The sequence below is a fragment of the Saccostrea cucullata genome, unplaced genomic scaffold (genome assembly GCF_032062105.1).
Source record: "Saccostrea cucullata isolate Sc308-1 unplaced genomic scaffold, CSIRO_AGI_Scuc_v1 ctg3347, whole genome shotgun sequence".
NCBI lineage: Eukaryota > Metazoa > Mollusca > Bivalvia > Ostreida > Ostreidae > Saccostrea > Saccostrea cuccullata.
In genome coordinates, this window is record NW_026938998.1 from 20402 (window position 1) to 39322 (window position 18921).

At 32.8% G+C, this 18921-nt stretch overlaps 1 protein-coding gene and 2 long non-coding RNA genes across 3 annotated transcripts; all 3 read left to right on the plus strand.

The window, feature by feature from the left end:
- The first annotated feature begins 5056 nt into the window (after positions 1 to 5056).
- On the plus strand, positions 5057 to 9098 carry LOC134252073 (uncharacterized). Its single transcript, XM_062734510.1, has 7 exons — positions 5057 to 5140; positions 5510 to 5564; positions 5855 to 5977; positions 6171 to 6277; positions 8089 to 8173; positions 8306 to 8451; positions 9000 to 9098. The coding sequence occupies exons 1-7, from the start codon at positions 5057 to 5059 to the stop codon at positions 9096 to 9098; spliced, it is 699 nt and encodes a 232-aa protein (XP_062590494.1).
- A 1236-nt stretch (positions 9099 to 10334) lies between these two features.
- On the plus strand, positions 10335 to 11070 carry LOC134252068 (uncharacterized). Its single transcript, XR_009988883.1, has 3 exons — positions 10335 to 10422; positions 10698 to 10811; positions 10995 to 11070. It is a non-coding gene; the product is annotated as an uncharacterized LOC134252068 (long non-coding RNA).
- Positions 11071 to 14749: 3679 nt separating this feature from the next.
- LOC134252071 (uncharacterized) lies at positions 14750 to 15146 on the plus strand. Its single transcript, XR_009988885.1, has 2 exons — positions 14750 to 14888; positions 15011 to 15146. It is a non-coding gene; the product is annotated as an uncharacterized LOC134252071 (long non-coding RNA).
- Positions 15147 to 18921: the final 3775 nt, after the last annotated feature.

Below are 18921 nucleotides of genomic sequence, written 5' to 3' on the forward strand. Positions count from 1 at the left end.
GCTACATATTACATCGGAATGTTTGTGATTAGAGTGTGATGTATTTCCCAAGTGGAAGACATAACATAAACTTTTAAAAACATGCATGTTTTAGCAGATTTAAAGTGACTATACGGCGCATCTCATCAAAAAACAGGCTTGAAAAAAAATTCTGATAGGATTTGGATTTTTTTTTACTACTCATAAATGTATACACTTTAGAAAAATACAAATTCATAAGTAAATAATTCTGATTATTTCATTAGAATTAATTAATAATTATTTATGGCCAATAAATATTTACATCGCAACTTGTTCGTTTTCGACAATCCATGCTATGCACGCATGCGTAGTTTCATAAACAAAACAGCATGGTAAGAGAAGGAAGCCCAGTAGGCCTACTACATTGACAAAGTAGACCAAAAAAAGAGAAACTGAACATGGGGCTTGAAAAGCAACTTTCATAATGAAAAAAATAGTTTGGAGATGAAGACGCGTGGCTGGCGAAGGATCTACTCCATGGGTTTGTTGATACAACCTATCATTTCTCGTACCTCCGTGGCTTTGAAAGAAAGAATAAATGTTAATTCAACATACAAATGCACCAATGATATATAAAATAATTGCCATTTGAAATGCAAATTGTAATGGAACTGCAGAAAAATATTTTGTTTTATATTTTGCTGTATTAACATATGCTTTGGTGGATTTTTCATTCCTGGACCCCAATACACAAAACGTCAACATTTGTACTTAATTCTGTTAAACTCGTCTGAATGCAGACTAAAATTTTAACGATTAATTATGGAAGAGTTATGCTATTTTGCTTTGAGAAGTGCTTTTTCCTCATATTTCAATTATCATCGTAAACCCTACAGTGTAGGTTAGTGTCATTTTAGAATCCACGTGGTTCAAGTAAACAGATATAAGTTGTACGACCCTTTATCTAATTACGTTAATTTTGTATGTGTTGAGAGTATTTATGCCGACTTCAATTTATTCTCTTTCAAAACGATGAGCCAGATATAAAAAAGAAGACGTTGACACTTTGTCAGAATGGATTACACGTATCAGATCCATGTTAAGATCGCGTATTAAAAGATTGAGGAGCAATATAAAAACCATTTATCCTTCTGTGTTCAATAATCAAGAAGTGAAAAAAGAATTAGATAGATTACATGATCAGTATGTACTGGTTCCTGTCGACAAAGCATATAACAGCGTCTTCAAATGTAAGGCTCATTATTTAAATTGTATTTTAGAAGAACTTGGATTGAATTCTACCAGTGGTAATCCTACTTATACTTATACTTCCATTTCTAAGGAAGAAATTCTTCAAAATCATATGTCAGATTTGAATATGTTTAAAATCCGACAGAGCCAAAATGAATTTGACCTATCTTATATATACTGGATTTCTAAACTGCATAAAAGTCCTAACAAAGATACATTGCGGGTTCCAGTAAATGTTCAACCAAGCCATTTCGTTACTCCTCACTAAGAAATTGAACTAGTGAGGGAAAAACTGCAAGAGTATTGTGCAATAATATAGCAACAATATATTCAAGACGTGGTGTGAATCAGATATAGATACTCAAAAATTCCCAAAACTTTTGGACGATCACAAGATTTTACCAAAATCAACAGCTTAAAAATTTACGACTTTTCAACTCTATACACAACCATTCCCCACGATAAATTAAAGTCCAGGATTTATGATATCATTGTCAGCTGCTTTTTTAAGAATGGAACTCATAAATTTACTTACCTGGGCATTGGTCATTTGCAAAATCATTTTATTAAAACACATTCTGATTGCACACACTAGTACTCTGAAGTTGACATAAAAAGATGATTGTGTTTCTGATTGACAATATCTATGTGGTTTTCGGAGACCAGGTCTTCAAACAATCTATTTGAATTCCCATGGGTGCCAATTGCGCTCCGTTATTAGCAGACCTATTTTTGTTTTCATATGAAGCAGAATTTGTGCAAAATCTTATGCATGAAAAGAAGAAAACACTTGCTGTGGCATTCAACTCGACATTTAGATATATCGACGACGTATTGTCAATTAACAATAGCAATTTCCATTCCTACGTCGATGAAGGATATGGACATAACGAACAGTATTCAATCTCAAAGTCCATGAAACAATACAAAATAAGAGCTGAGCAAACACGGACCCCCGAAACATCAGAGGTGGGATCAGGTGCCATGGTCGAGTGAGCATCCCCTTCCGACCGGTCACACCCGCCGTGTGCTCCTTGTCATGATCAGGATATAACGGGGAAAAATCCGTCGTCAATTCAGTGTATAAATAATGGACTAACAATTGGTATGAAAAACGTCAATCAGCATTTGACTCAATGATAAATTGTATTTGCTGACAAGGTCATTGTATCGACCATAGAACTTACGAAATGAAACTTTAAACGAGACTGCTGATATTCTTGTTTCTTCAATTTGCTTGTCAATAATTTAACTCGTTTTTGAAATTGTGCATACGTAGAGCATGCTCTTGCGTATCGAATCAACTGAGATATATAAACTCCGTATGCAGGTGATGAAGGTATATTGCTGCATAAGTAAGGGAAGTTGACAATAGAAAAAAGTCATCACGTTTATCATATAGTTTGGTTGTTAGATTACCATTAGTGTTTTTTTCAATTTAAATATCGATACAATATATCGTGGTAAGCTTGAAATTAAAGATACCAGGGAGTCTGACACATCTGTTTCATACTTGGATACTTTTCTTAAAAAGACGTTAATGGTAACTAACAACCAAGCTAAATAATAAACGTAATGACTGTAACTTTTCTATCTTCAACTTCCCTTACTTATGCAGCAATACACCTTCATCACTAAGAGTGTTTATATCTCAGTTGATTCGATACACAAGAGCATGCTGTACGTACGAACAATTTCATGTTGTTGATGAAAGTTGATGAAACAAGAATATCTGTTGCTTAGATGGGTTTGAGTGGTTGCTTTGGTGTTTTTCCCATCAAAATAAATTTGTTAATGCAATGTTTAGGAACTTTCAAACAGTACATATGATCATTAAAGCTAAAATGAAAATATTGTTGTTGGTTATTAATTCCCAAAGCTGTTAAATATCAAATCTAAGAGCTTTCAACATTTTTTTCATGGACGTTGCTAGGCAACGGGGACATCAGAACAATAAAATGAAGTTATAATTGAAAAGGTAGACCCATGTCCATCTTTTATCACAAATATTGTTGAAATCTGAAAGGGGGCAAAAATATGTAATATACCATATTTAGTTCTTATTCCAGGTTTCCAACTATCCATGATGCCCCTGGCACAATATACTAACTAGGTAGTGATTCCTTATATTTCCATTTCATTGTGAAATAAAAGTGTAGATTTAGACTTTTAAAATGTAGACATAGATTTAAATTACACGCGGTCTCTCATGCCGATTTCAATAGTCCTCGCCCACTGACGTCAAACACAAAGGCTGCTGTACGAGATTTGCATGCATATTTGGCCTACTCAGCGTTAGACACAGAAACAGATGCGCACGAGATTTGCATGCATATTAGGCCTCCTTAGCTCCTGACCTATCGACCTGCCTAATTTACTTTCCGGTAAAATTATCGAGAAATCAACTTCGCTAACTTTCAAAGAGTTATCACAGAGAAAAAATAGGAATGGAAATATACCCTTATAAATAGCTTTCTATATACTATTTAACAATGAAAATGAGTCTTGATCATCTAAAACCGTTTCGATATATGTTAAAAAGGCATGCGTCTAAATGATGGAGACGATAGTCGAGAATATTTTGAAAAATTATAGGTCTAGTCGGATGAAAATCGATCAAAAACGATACCCATTTAAACATTATCAATTTCCTCAATTAAATGGTGTCTGCATAAAATATAAATTGAAACCAGACATATGCATTGCCTATATTTAAAATGTATTTCACTTCAGGAATGTAAAACACGAACAATGTACATGTAGCTATAGAACATGGTATAAAAGTTCGTTTTTTCGATAGTAAATGATAAGCATTTTTTATGTATTAAATATGAAAAACATATCTATTTTTACAGATTCACTTTATGGAAGTAAATATATTATGTTTCTTAAAACATTAAAGCTTGTAATTTATAAAGGGAAAGAACATCCTGATTAGCAGTCTTTTTAATGTTTTTCAAACCTTGAATACTGAATACCTTCTCCCAACTCAATCTCCATACACAAACACTTAAACTTATATGTATAGAGCAGCCCGGTCCTCCGGGCTGCAATAAAACACTTGTGCCCCCTCAATAATAACATCTGATGACCTTTTTTGTTTGTCAAGGAATTTTTGGTAGTTGAAAATTTATGGTATATATACCCCCCCCCTGAAATTGCTTCCTACCGGCCTGCATCAATAGTCCATAGTTCATTTGGCGATGACGAATGAAAATGTTAAAGATTTTTTTCAAACAACTTACTTGTTCCTCTCCTAATAGAAATGAAATTCAAGTAAAGTATTAAAATATATACATATTTGATTAATAAATATATGGACGACAGAAAAAAGTAACAGTTTTTACATTTTAAAAAAATTCATCTGTAAAGACGAATTTCCATTTTTTCATACCTGATCGTCTTGACTTGTGTCAATGGTGAACAAGTCAAACATGAACAGATCATATTATTTCTAGATTTTTAGCATAGTTTCTAGAAATCCCAATCCTTTTGATTAATTCAATAAAATATGTTTGAAAAAGAAAAAAATCAATCAGGAATAATAATAATTCAAGAAAAACACGAAACTTTACTGGGAGAATCCATTCAAAACTATTTTCTCCTCAAATTTTAAAAACTGTCTTGTAAAGAAATAAGAGTTACCAGGTGTTGTAATCTTAATATCATATATAAATTTTATTTGAGGAAGAAATCCGAGGATTTTGAATATATTAGCAGTTCTACGTCATTACGACATGAAAAGCTTGTTCTAGATTACCGATCTATTGAACAAACAGTAACACATGCCAGTATTTATCCTGAATTTAAGTGAGGTGAGTAACACTTGTAATTCATAACGACAATGGATTGGTGCTTTATTCTTCATGGCTGTGTAATTCTGATGAATCTGTTCATATTTTCTGATGGATGTCAAATTCAGCCGATGGTGAGTTTAAAATGTTAATGCTTCTAAATACAAATCATATATCCATCTATATCTATTTCTGATGAGCACTCCACCTACTTAGAGTTATCATTTATCTAGTCTTTCTAACTTTATGGGATATGGAAAAAAATAAACAGGTTTTTATATCCATTGAATCAATACAAATTTAGAACAGGACAAAAAGATTTATGTTTAGGTTCAAGTTTGTATTCTTTTGATGCAGACTTTGAGACTCAGTAATTATCTTGTGTATGTATAGATCCAGTATCAAATTAATCTATATCTAGTTTTATATATCCAGTTTAATGTTTGATCTTCATTGTACCCTATTATATCTTTTTATTCCCCATATAACTTCATATTTCATAGGAGAAATCAAACGTTCAATGTGACACTTGCCTGGAGGAACAATATTCGGTGGAAGGTAAGGGGCTCCTGAAATCGACAGGATTCTATTATTATATTAAATTTTAAAAACAATTAAACTTTAAAATGTTTGTTTGAACTTTTCCAAACCAGGATGAAAAATGACGTCAGTAGTTAAGTGGATTTTTTCTCTCCATATAATTTAAAAGTAACGATGATTTCGAAACATACTCTCCAGAAGCTTTGAGTCTGACCATTTTTATCCAATCGGACGGGAAAGGTCAACCAAACAATTTTTTTAATATAGCTTCATGAAACTTTTATTTTTATATAACTCATATTTATCAGTTTGCAGTCAAGCCACGGGCCGGAATCACAGATTAAACAACTTCACCGTGTTGAGCTCAAACGCCCAGGTCTTGTCTCGCGATTTTATCAATAACAGAACTGCCTTAAAGTTAGATATTTCAAGTGAGTTTTTTTTAACGAAAAGTCCATTTAAATGCATACATTATAATTTTATGATTTGCATTATCAATTTATAATCTACATTTGTAATTTTATAATTTATGTTTTCAATTTATACTTTACATTTATATTTTAGAAGTTCAATAAAACTTAAAATATTCAGTATTGATAGATGATGATGAATAAATCATTGTAGGGGAGTATTCAGAGTACAGAAGAGGCTATCTTTTTATCTTTATAATGGATGACGATGACAGATTATTATGTAAATCGACCTTATTTCCAAGATGTAGAGCCCAACTGGTATGGTATTATAATTGTGTGCTATTCTAACTTCGTGTTAAAATTAAATCTCTAAAATTAAAAGTTCAGTTGTTTTTCAAATGTATAAGCTATATTTATTTTTTTTCTTCAAATCAAACGGTAACTGATTATCTGTTTTAATTTATCATTGAAGTTATTTAAACTTTTTCTTCATTTAATACAAAAAGTCTTTAGTTTTAATTTCATACTTGATTTTAGTTTATCTCAAGTCAGCAGAAGTCATATCTGTTTCAGAAAAATATAAAATTAAGTAGTACGATAAAATATTTTTCACAAAAGAAAAATATTTTTTAATGATGTTTTGTCGATTTGCTACAAAAAAAATTCTACTGCTCTGCCCAAAATGAATGAAAACTTTATTGCTAAAAATAAACAAGTCGTTCCATACTTTGTAGAAAATAACATTATGGGCATAAGTTTAAAGAAATATGGACAGTTGTTACAGGCGTCTCTTACCCCGTCAGGAAGAACCATCATTTATCTTGTCAGAGAAATGTAACAGGCGTCATTTACCCTATCAAAGAAATGGTACCGACATCACTTTCCCTATGAAATGAATGGTACAGGCGTCTTATACCTATCAAATAAATGGTACAAGCGTCTTAAGTATTCTGAAGTTGACATCAAGTAGATGCTGGAGTTTCTGATTGACAATATCTATGTGGTTTTTGGAGACCAGGTGTTCCAACAATCTATTGGAATTCCCATGGGTACAAATTGCGCTCCGTTATTAGCAGTTTTATTTAATATTCATATGAAGCAGATTTTATGCAAAATCTTATGCGTGATAAGAAGAAAATACTTGCTGTGGCCTTCAACTCGACATTTAGATATATCGACGACGTATTGTTAATTAATAATGATAATTTCCATTCCTACGTCGATACGATATATCCTGGTGAGCTTGAGATAAAAGATACCACAGAGTCCGACACTTCTGCTTCATACTTGGATATTTTACTTGAAAAAGACACTAATGGTAATCTAACAACCAAGCTATATGATAAACGTGATGACTTTAACTTTTCTATCGTCAACTTCCCTTACTTATGCAGCAATATACCTTCATCACCTGCATACGGAGTATATATATCTCAGTTGATTCGATACGCAAGAGCGTGCTCTACGTCTGAACAATTTCTTAAACGAGGTAAATTATTGACAAGCAAGTTGATGAAACAAGAATATCAACAGTCTCGTTTAAAGTCATCATTTCGTAAATTCTATGGTCGATACAATGACCTTGTCAGCAAATACAATTTGTCATTGAGTCAAATGCTGACTGGCGTTTTTCATACCAATTGTTAGTCCATTACTTATACACTGAATTGACGACGGATTTTTTCCGTTATTTCCTGATCATGACAACAAGCACACGGCGGGTATGACCGGTCGACAAGGGATGCTCACTCCTCCATGGCACCTGATCCCACCTCTGATGTTTCGGAGGTCCGTGTTTGCTCTGTTCTTATTTTGTATATTGTTTAATGGACGTTTAGATTGAATACTGTTCGTTATCTCCATATCCTTCTTCAAGCTATCAGATGCATGTAAATGGCACATGCGTTTTAACCCTATTAAATACTAGAAAATGGTACACGCATCTTTACTACTATGAAATAAATGCTACAGGCGTCTTTAACACATCAACTGATTGTGCAGGCGTCTTTATTCCTATCAACTAAATGGTACAGGAGTCTTTAATCCTATCAAATAAATGGAACAGACGTCTTTAATCCTATCAAATAAATGGTACAGACGTCTTTTACCTTTTGAAAGAAATTTTACAGGCGTCTCTTGCCCTGTCAGTCAACGGGAGAAGTAGTACAGGCCCAGAAATTCATCAGCTGTTGGATGTACGTGCTGTTACAGAAGGTGGTTTTGTTTGATAAATTAACAGTTAATTCAAACATAGAAATTGTTGGCACATATAATCGTTTTCTTTTCCTTTCTTTGGTTATGAATTTATTCTTAGATTTTTTATGTCTTTACATATCAATATTAAAGATTGGATAAGTGAAATTACGACCAGCGGATGTAATTCGTCTTATCTGAAGATTTCATTTGACGTAAAGAGTCGTGACGTTAAATGGTACGCAGTGGAATTATGGGATAGCAAGAACAATCTCATAAAAGCGGATAAAACTGAAAAGGTAAATACATTTGATAGAATAATGAAACAAACACACGTCATATATAAAGTTTTAGTGATTACTTGGAAGATAATTGCATTCTCGATTATCAAATTTTATAGTCGAATATCTCGTTGTATTATTTAAAACACGGAAGAAATTCTGCTGTTGTTGTGAATCAAATCAGACATTGACGGTAAACATGGCAAAAGGGATTGTCCGTGGATTATGTTACATTCTTTTATTAGTTAATGTCCACAAGTGTTAACAAACATTGGAATTACAAAATAAGGCCAAACAAAAACTAAATAATTCACTGCAAAGAGTCATTCAATTAGAATAGAACATCCAATAATTCACTGCAAAAAGTCATTCAATAAGAATATAATGTTTTTCGACAGAAGTATTTGTATACGGTATCAGAAGTATTGAAAATCTTGAATTAAATAGGGTTAAGTTATATCAATATTAAATCTTCAATTTTTATTACCTGGTGATTAAATAATTTGGCAAAATAAGCAATGTAAAAGGGGTATTATCATTTGCAGAAGTCTTATTTTTCTTTCCAGAATTACATCGTATTCAGGAATGTCACAAAAGGATTATATTATGCAGTGGTATGTATATTTTCATTGAAGAATCAAGTCTTAGCTTATTCTCAAATGTAATAGACGGGAGGCTTAAGATCATTTAATAACTCGCTGATGTTACCACGTCGCAGGTAGAAGTACATATGTTAAAGCACATCTTCTTGTCTCGAATTCGAAAATCAGTGTGATATTGTCAAAAAGATACAATCATTTTAAAATAATAAACAAATATTTGTTAATGTTTTTAAAATGTTCATTAATGATATATAACTTTATTACTGGGAAGCCAATTTATTATATTACATGTGACCAAAATAGTATGCCTAATGATTATGATACACTACTGACAATAAGACACGCATTTGGATAAACAGTTCACCTCGGTAGTGGTGAAGACCTGGGCCTTCGGTCTCCGGAAAGAGTTTTCCAGGTCTTCCCCACTACCTCGAGATAATAGATTGACTGTTTCACCGAGTAGTCATTAAATAGGTGATTTATTACTTAACCTGCTATATAATTAACTAAATTGGAATTTGAACACAAAAACAATCAATAAAGAGTTTTAACAAATGTTCATCCAAATACCAGTCTATTAATTAGCTGAACACTGAATGTAAAGATTAAATTAGTATTTAACAATTCTAATTAATACTTAATAAATTGATTGTTTGTGTGTTTTATTCCAATTTAATTAATTATATAGCAGGTAAATAGTGATGTCGTGATCATCAAAACGCTTGAATATCACGATGACGCTTTAAACAGGCAACAGTTTATTCTGTGGCCCGGTCAACAGTTCGACTGTTTCATGATCACAAAAAAACATAAAATGAATCGTGAAACAGTTCAAAATGCCTAATTATATTTTATATAGTAGGTTAGGTAATGAACTGTGATATTTCAGTATTTACTGTGATATATCAGTATTCACTGAAATATGTCAGATTCACTTTGATATATCAGTATTTACCCTGAAATATCATAATTCACTATGATATATCAGTATTTACTGTGATTTATAAGTATTCACTGTGATACATGTATATCAGTATTCACTGTGATATATCAGTATTCACCATGAAATAACAGTATTTACTGTGATTTATAAGTATTCACTGTGATATATCAGTATTCACTGTGATATATCAGTATTCACTAACGCGCTTCATGAAATATCCCGGCGTGAAGCGTTGTAGTTCATAACATCGTGTATCTTCAAAAATTAAATTCATTAAATGTCAGTATTTTTTTAAATTGTAGGTGAGTATCTTTCAGATGATGAAGGGGAGTCAGTGTCCATGTAGTTTAAACGTCCCTGGACACAAACAATGTATAACCTGTACTGCAAAAAAATCATATCTTTTCACCTATCCATTAAAACAAGATGGTAGGAATACAGCAGGTTAGTGATTGACAAAATATTAATATAAATCTGCATACATATCAAACTGCAAGTAATGTACTTTACATAACAATTCAAATCAATTTTTGGATCGATAATTTGTTTTACTTCTATTGTATAAATGATACATAATTATGATAGTTAATAATTGCATAAAAAGTTGAACTTGTATGTTAATAATCTTTGAATTTGTATACGAGCTTACTTGAAAGCTCACAAATCAAGATATAAACACATTCAATGAATAAATGATATTTTAATACGCTTTTTTTCAGCGAATGCCAGACAAAAGTCTAACATTGATCCTTTACTAGTGGCACTAATTTGTGGTGGATTTGCAGCTGTAGCAGGAATTCTAATAGGTGTCGTGCTGATGAAGAAAAAAATAAGTTGGTAGCAAATACAATATATTCACTATGAAATCATAAAATCTTAGAGACGACACAAAGGATAGAGAGCTACATTGATCTTCATCAAAAAGATTAATTTTATATGAATTGTATGGTATAAAGTTTATGTCCACTTTGTATAATTTTACACATTTCGTTTAACATCGTCTCCATAATTTTTAGAAAAACTGATGAAATATTTTCGGACTGGTTCGTATGGTTCTGTTTCCATGACAATCGTTACAACCAATCAGTGCCCAGACACGGCCAAAATGCTGAGGAAAATTATCAGGACTAAGTTTAATATTGAGTCCAAACATTTAACTTTCTCACCAAAAAATATGCCTCAGGTTTATAATTTTGCTTCGGACATTTTCATAGTAATTATTTCAATGTATGATTTAACAAATTATTCAATCCAATGTAATGATCTCTATCAAAACTTTAATCAATCATCAAAAGGAAAATCTGTGGTTTTTGCTGTATTAGACGATGCAAACTACAAGGAAACATCAAAAACAAATTATCCGACATCTGTTCCAAGACATTTAATGTTTAACATTTCCAGTAATCTAGACTTTCTTGTGGAATTCCTGGCCATGAAAATACACAACTCTAACCAGGAATTACTTCAGAATAAAAGTCAAACCGGATCGAAAGAAGTAAAGGAAAACAAAGTCGTTCTGACCTGCTCTAATATATTTATGTCCAAGGGAAGTGACAGTATCTCTAAAGTGTTAGACACTAGACAATTTCCAATAGCACCTGCAGATGCATATCATGTCGTTGAAAGCAACCGAGGATCAGAAGTGAACGAATCTTTCTCTTTTCGATCCTTCTTTATTCCGCCGGATGACGACTCAGATTCTGCATACAAAACCCAAAGTGAATGTATGAAAACTATAAATGATGCTTATGATGCTTATAGACGGGAAGAAAAAGCCTTTTCTTTACCAGATATCGAGGCAATAAGTCTAGGTGAACGTAGTGTATGAAACTTTGTGGAATTTTATGCATCATCATTGTTTGGTATATTTTTCTAAAGTTTATATTACACTTTTAGCTCCAAGGTAACATATTCTGAAATTTGTTTTCATCTGCAAACCTTTACTGATTGTGTTTTGTCTGTATTTGTAATTATATTGAAATATAACTAATAATTCTATTTCATTTTCCAGTTCTTATGAAAAAAAAATTCTAAGAATTATAAACTCTTCTAGACTTGTAACATGATATTAAGTCTCCTCCAAAGGAATAAAAATTGTTTGTATCATATGTCCTAAAGTAACCAAAGTAATCATGCCAAGTGTATAGTTATGTTGTGCAAAATTTGCTTATTTTAAAATTGTTAATTCCATGGCCTATGGTTTAAAACGTGAAACACATTTAATGGTAAAAGGTTGTTTCATGATACTCAGATGATCTATAAGGCCCATGGGCTTCTTGTCTCAAAAAGAAATCTCATATTCTGTTAAATTAATAGATCTCTTTATTATGAAGTATATGAACCTTAGAGGAAATATTACCTTTATTATGAAATTACACTAATTCTACATAAAGTATACAGCGGGAGTTCCTCATTGAAACATTTAAATAGTCTTTGAAGTCAAGATTCTCCAATGAATTGTTGGTATTGTGATTAGCACTAATTTTACTCCTTTATTATTCAACTTAACTTATATTCTATTCAACACAACTTATATTCCACCGAAGTTAAATTCATCCAAAAACCTATTTCAAGACAGAAAGAAAACAATTGCAACCCTAACGCAAAACAATTGCTGTGGCCTTTAACATAATATTGGGATTTTGTACACCCGGTTGACCAATCAGCAATTGTTTTTGGTAAATGGCGATATCTGCGTTCGGGATTCATCTTGACTTTTTAGACTCGGGAATGAAAAAAACAAGTAAACAACAATCCGTAAGATAACATGCAATTCTATGAATAGCTACGATGTCATCCAATATCTTCAAAATATGTGACTGAGAACCTATATTGAAGCTTCAGATTTGTACTATAAGTAATAAGTAAACATAACTCAATTAGTGCTTCTTCTTTACACCACAGATTATGCTGAGAAATTGACAAATTGGGAATTTTTGACAATTTCAACCTCCCAGATCTCGAGAATGCCATGCAATAGGCACACTCCACTTATGTCAATGACACACCCTAATAGGTACTCCTAGTACCTGCAAAGAGTTACCAAAACTACTTTTTTCTCTCTAAAGATATGAATGACTGAACAAGCAGAAATTGTACAAAAGTGTAAATAGGAGCTGTTCAAGTGGTACAAAATCTGGTTATGCTCGGAGACGTGGTAAACGTGCTTTCCGCACTAAGTTCTTTTTCCAGCTGATGGTGCAAAAGGGTGCGAGATAGAGGTACTAAACTCATACATAGGAGGGAAAGAAAACTTTAAGGAATCCACATACCAAAGCTCAGCCCCCTAGTCCCAAGGGCTTGCGACCTGTGGGTTTTTTGAAGAAAATGTTCCGTAATTCCAGTTGGACCAGAAGGTGATGTCCTCAGAAGTCGAAAAATGGTGACGAAAGGGAACTTTTTTCATTAAAGACTTTGTAGGCCTCGATACCCTGACCTGAATCTTTATTGCTGAAATGACCAAAAACTGTTCTGGAAGGTCGGCAAACTGACGCCAAATAAAAATTAAAAGGTTCGTATCTCTTAGTTTTCTAGCGATTTTTGGTATCATTGGCAAGCTCCTGTTCTGCCAACCACATGAAGATGGTTGTTAAAGGTTTTAAACAAAATTATGTAATTGCTTGTATTGGGTGTTAAATGTAACTCCGGAGGCGTGGCCAAACAGGACATTTAGTTGTATTCAATCCAACAAACTACTGTCTTTATGTATTACCGACATACAAGAGGAAGATGCAGGGCTGTTCTCTGTAAGAATTGGCACTATAGCAATAATTTGAAATCAAATCCCCGAGTAATATGTTTTCGAATTCTTCCTTTTCATGTAATTACAAAGGAATCATTACATTTTCTTTTTATTGTTTAAAGGTTAAAGATAACTGGCATTAAACTTTTCATATTTGTCACGGTAATGTTATTTACTTTTTGAAAGAGAATCCGAAGTAGACAAATATGAATCAGTGAGAATATTACTAGTACTTAGATCAAATGTTTTAATATTAGGGCGGAAAACGAGATTTCTTGAGATATTCCATAGTAACTGAAATAAAACAATCTTTTTCGGAAAATTTATGATTTGGAGTTCAATTTTTCTTTATGAAAACCACAAAATAAATATCAGAATGCAAATATAATAGTATTTTACTGGATTAAAACAAAGAAATTCCGTTAAGAATAACTTACTCTATAGAATAATCAGCAGAATATATCCTTAATTAGTTAAAATAATTTCTTCTACCTTTAGTTCCTCCTAATATCTCCTCTCTCAGTGATTCCAATCCAGTCGAGGGTAAAAATCTAACTGTAAAATGTGAATACACCCCCGGTAATCCGCCAGAAACCATTGTCTACTGGACTAGGTCACGTGACACCAACTTCACAAGCGGGAGATATACTCAGAATTATGAACATACAAAGGGGGATGACTGATAATTTTACATGTACAGCACAAAATATTTTTTTTCCATCTGGAAAGAGGGGAGTTGATCAGTATGGGATTGAAGTTAAGGTCATGTGTAAGATTGATATTTCCTTTAAAACATTAAATATTTATTAACAATTTACGTTTCTAGTTAAATAAAAGTGATGCTTTGCTTTGATATTCCTCTAAGTTTTACTTCGAAATCAGCTTAATGTTCTACATTATGCACCCCTTTACTTTACTTTTAGATCCGCATTATGTTTTACCCATGGGGGACATATCACCCGTCGAAGAGGGCTCCAATGTGAAAGTAGAGTGTCGCACTACACTTGGCAACCCTCCAAATACAGTCCTTTTTGGGAAAACGGACCAGTACTGACATTGTTAAACATAGGACGTGAGAGTGCTGATAACTATACCTGCACTGCAGAGAATACTTACCTATCTGGAGCAAAAGGACAACATAGTCAGACAGTTAATGTCCAAGTATTATGTAATTATCTCAATCCTATTTAGAGCAGGAATATAAAAACATATAAATATAAGGGGAAAATGTATCAATAATTGAAGGATTTGTCTAAATTATGAGCATTTCTAAAATTTAGAAATTTTTAGATCCACCTTACAATGCGCCCATAAAAGACATGTTTCACACAGAAGGCACGGATCTAATGGTGGCGTTTAAGTTTATGCATGGAAATCCCATTCAGACCGCCGTATACTGGGCCTGATCACAGTTAAATATTTTTAGGCAGACTGGGACAACACTTACCTTACCTAGTGTACAGAGAAATGCTTCAGACACATACACCTGTACCGTAGAAAACAACTACCCCCAGGATACAGAGGAGAGGGAATCATAACAATCCTTCAGAATAAAGGTACAATGTAGGTATATTTCAACATCAAAGGCGAGCTTTCAGAATAAAGGTACAAAGTATGCAAATATCAAAGTCAATTTTTCAGAAAGTTTACAATGACAAAAAATTTCAAAGTTCATTACATCAAAACATACGATATTTCAACACCTTAGCAACATTCCCCACATTAATTAAAAACTTGGCTTTTAAAAGTCATTGACAGTCTATTGGAATTCCAGTGGGTACTTATTGCGCTCCGTTATTAGCACACATATTTTTATATTAATATAAAGCAGAATTTGTGCAAAGTCTGCAGCGTGATAAAAAAGAAAACACTTACTGTGGGCTTTAACTCGACATTTACATATATAGACGACGTATTGTCAATTAACAATGGTCATTTCCATTGCTACGTCGATACGATATGTCCTGGTGAGCTTGAGATAAAAAAAAAACCCACAGAGTCTACACATCTGTTTCATACTTGGATATTTTACTTGAAAAAGACGTTAATGGTAATCTAACAACCAAGCTATATGATAAACGTAATGACTTTAATTTTCTATCGTCAACTTCCCTTACTTATGCAGCAATAAACCTTCATTAGCTGCATACAGAGTGTATATATCTCAGTCGATTCAATAGGCAAGAGTATTCTCTACGTATGAACAATTTCTGAAACGAGGTAAATTTTTGACAAGCAGGTTGATGAAACAAGAATATCAACAGTCTCGTTTAAAGTCATCATGTTCGTAAATTCTATAGTCGATACAATGGCCTTGTCAGCAAAAATAGTTTATCATTTAGTCAAATGCTGACTGACGTTTTTTATACTAGTTGTTAGTCCATTTGTTAAACATTGAATTGACGACGGATTTTCCGTTATTTCCCAATTGGCAAGGAGCACACGGCGAGTTTGACCGGTAGGCAGGGGATGCTCGCTCCTCCATGGCACCTGACCCATATCTGATGTTTCGGAGGTCCGTCTTTGCTCTGTTCTCCTTTTGTATTGTTTTATGGACTTTGATATTGAATACTGTTCGCTATTGCCATATCCTTCTTCAATAAAAAACAAAAATCAAAATTTTTCACATTTTGTGATTGGTCATCAACAAAATTTCGTAATAAAAAACATTTTGATTCTGCATACAAATACTTGGAAATTGATACGAAAAAGATGCTGGAGTTTCTGAGTGATGGTGTTTATATAGTTTTCGTGGAGCAATTCTTCCAATAATCTGTTGAAATTTCAACGGGCACTAATTATGCTCCTTTACTAGTCAACCTGTTTTTATTTCCCTATCAAGCAGAATTAAAAAAAATTACATGAGAAGAGTGAACCCTTGATGTGGCCTTTGCCTCGACATTGAATCAAAATCTAACTGCACTTTTTACGCAATTTCATGACTCTTTGGTCAGGGGTTCAATTTCGGGGTGGTATTAGTGGGGGGTGGGAGTATCTATTATATACTGAAAGTAAATTAATGCTTTGAAAATAATATCCTCTGCCACTTGGTGTTACTTCAACAAACTAAATGCTTTATGATGAGAAAGGGTGCCTCTTCCAATATTAAGAATTTCATGTCCCCTGGGTCAGGGTTACTTGCACTTGGGTGGGGTGCTATTGGTTATTTAGAAAATTGCGTTAATGATTTGAAAGTCATCCTCAAAAATCTTTTTTGAGGGAAAAGAAAACAAAAGCACTTGTGATTTTGAGTTCTTTTAAAATATGTTTTTGAGTGTATAAAATGCTGTTTTTTTTTTTGGACAAAAAATAATAATGTGTATATGATGTATATCTATAGCAACTTTCAGTTATCGTTCTTGACTTCCATATTTGGAAATCGTCTAGACCTGTTTCATACTCTAGCAAAGTAAACAAAGGCTAAAAAAGCCAAAAGGGCCTTATTATAGATAGTGACAAGTGAAAATAGCCACATTACATGCCCAAGTGTATGAATACTACTGAATTATAGCACTTGGCATGTGACAAAAACATATTCGTTGTGCATTGAATATCTTAATAATACACAATAGGCAAGTTGTAATTTTATATTTTGCATTCATTATCATCCCTGTAAGACTTTGGAAACCCAATTTTAAGAGATCTCTCAAGTCTAGTACGTTACAATAAGCAAGGGCATTTTTAACAGATTTTTGAAATTCTTGGGCAACATTGCTTCTTCTATCAGTTAATTTTGTTTTATACTTCCATGGATCCTTTACAGTGTTGTGTAATATTCCGGTGATCGTTAAGGCCCTTGGGTCTCTTGTTATATGTGGAGAGTATAGTTTAAAATGTCATATAGTTTTCAGCAGAAATCAGAAAGAAGGACGTATTTGGCGTGTGATCAGCAGAAATCATGGATACTAAATAGTAGAAGTTTAAATGTCCACGATTCCGCCCACAGACCACAGCTGGACAGAGTAAACAGATATTAAGCATAATTCAAAAAGCACACGAAAAATGTTTAAATACCATATAAAAATGTTATATCTAAGTCCTTTTTTATAATTACTATGACATAGAAAGCTTCACAAAAACAAATATAAAATAAAAGGGGATAGTTAAATGAAATTAAAAGTACAAGTGTTAGATGGATGGAAGAATTTAGTTTTACGTGAATCGTTTGTGTACTGTTTCTTTCCTTATTTCAATTTTCTCCTTCAGTTTAACGAGGGAGAGCGCATTCAAACATGAAATAAAATGAAGGGAAAAAACGATAAAATAATCAAATCTGAAAAATATCTATTTTAAAGTGTCGTAAACTGTCTCATAAAGTTTTTTATTGAATAATCAAAATTAGGGTTCTTAATGTAAAGTCTTCATTGATTCTCTATGAAATATATCTGTACATTCTTCCGACAGAACTAATTAACAAGGGCGCCGCGGAGAAAAAGCGTGTAAGCATGCAATTTCCGTTTCGCACAGGATCAACACACTCACCCACTTGCAAACTTACACACACGTACACAATTACATTACATTATATCCCCTCTAAATGAATTAATTCAAAGTTCAACATAAAGGAAATATCTAAGTTAGTATTATAATAAAAATTAAATTAACGATGTAATAAAGCATAAATTGGTCTTTTGATGCCTATAATATCTGACACGGAAGATTTGCAAACACTTGTATGAATATGTTTCCATTTTGTACATGTATTTTGTTATAACATGTATTTGAATAAACTAACTATCTAACAAATCAAAACGATTTATCTTATCTATTAGTTGCTATCTCAGTGAAATAAAATATACAAATAATGTCAATTAATAATGGTAATTTCCATTCCTATGTCGATACGATATATCCTGGTGACCTTGAGATAAAAGATACCACAGAGTCCGACACGTCTGTTTCATACTTGGATATTTTACTTGAAAAAGACACTAATGGTAATCTAACAACCAAGCTATATGATAAACGTGATGACTTTAACTTTTATATCGTCAACTTCCCTTACTTATGCAGCAATATACCTTCATCACCTGCATACGGAGTATATATATCTCAGTTGATTCGATACGCAAGAGCTTTTTCTACGTATGAACACTTTCTAAAACGAGGTAAATTATTGACAAGCAAGTTAACGAAGCAAGAATATCAGCAGCCTCGTTTAAAGTCATCATGAAAAGCACATTCAAACTGTATTTGAAAGA

Excerpts from the sequence above, each read along its gene's own strand:
- LOC134252073 (XM_062734510.1), top strand. The coding sequence starts at position 5,057 with ATGGATTGGTGCTTTATTCTTCATGGCTGTGTAATTCTGATGAATCTG. Across the intron at positions 5,141-5,509 it reads GATGTCAAATTCAGCCGATG|GAGAAATCAAACGTTCAATG; the intron begins GTGAGTTTAAAA and ends CATATTTCATAG. Across the intron at positions 6,278-8,088 it reads CAAGATGTAGAGCCCAACTG|GCGTCTCTTGCCCTGTCAGT; the intron begins GTATGGTATTAT and ends GAAATTTTACAG.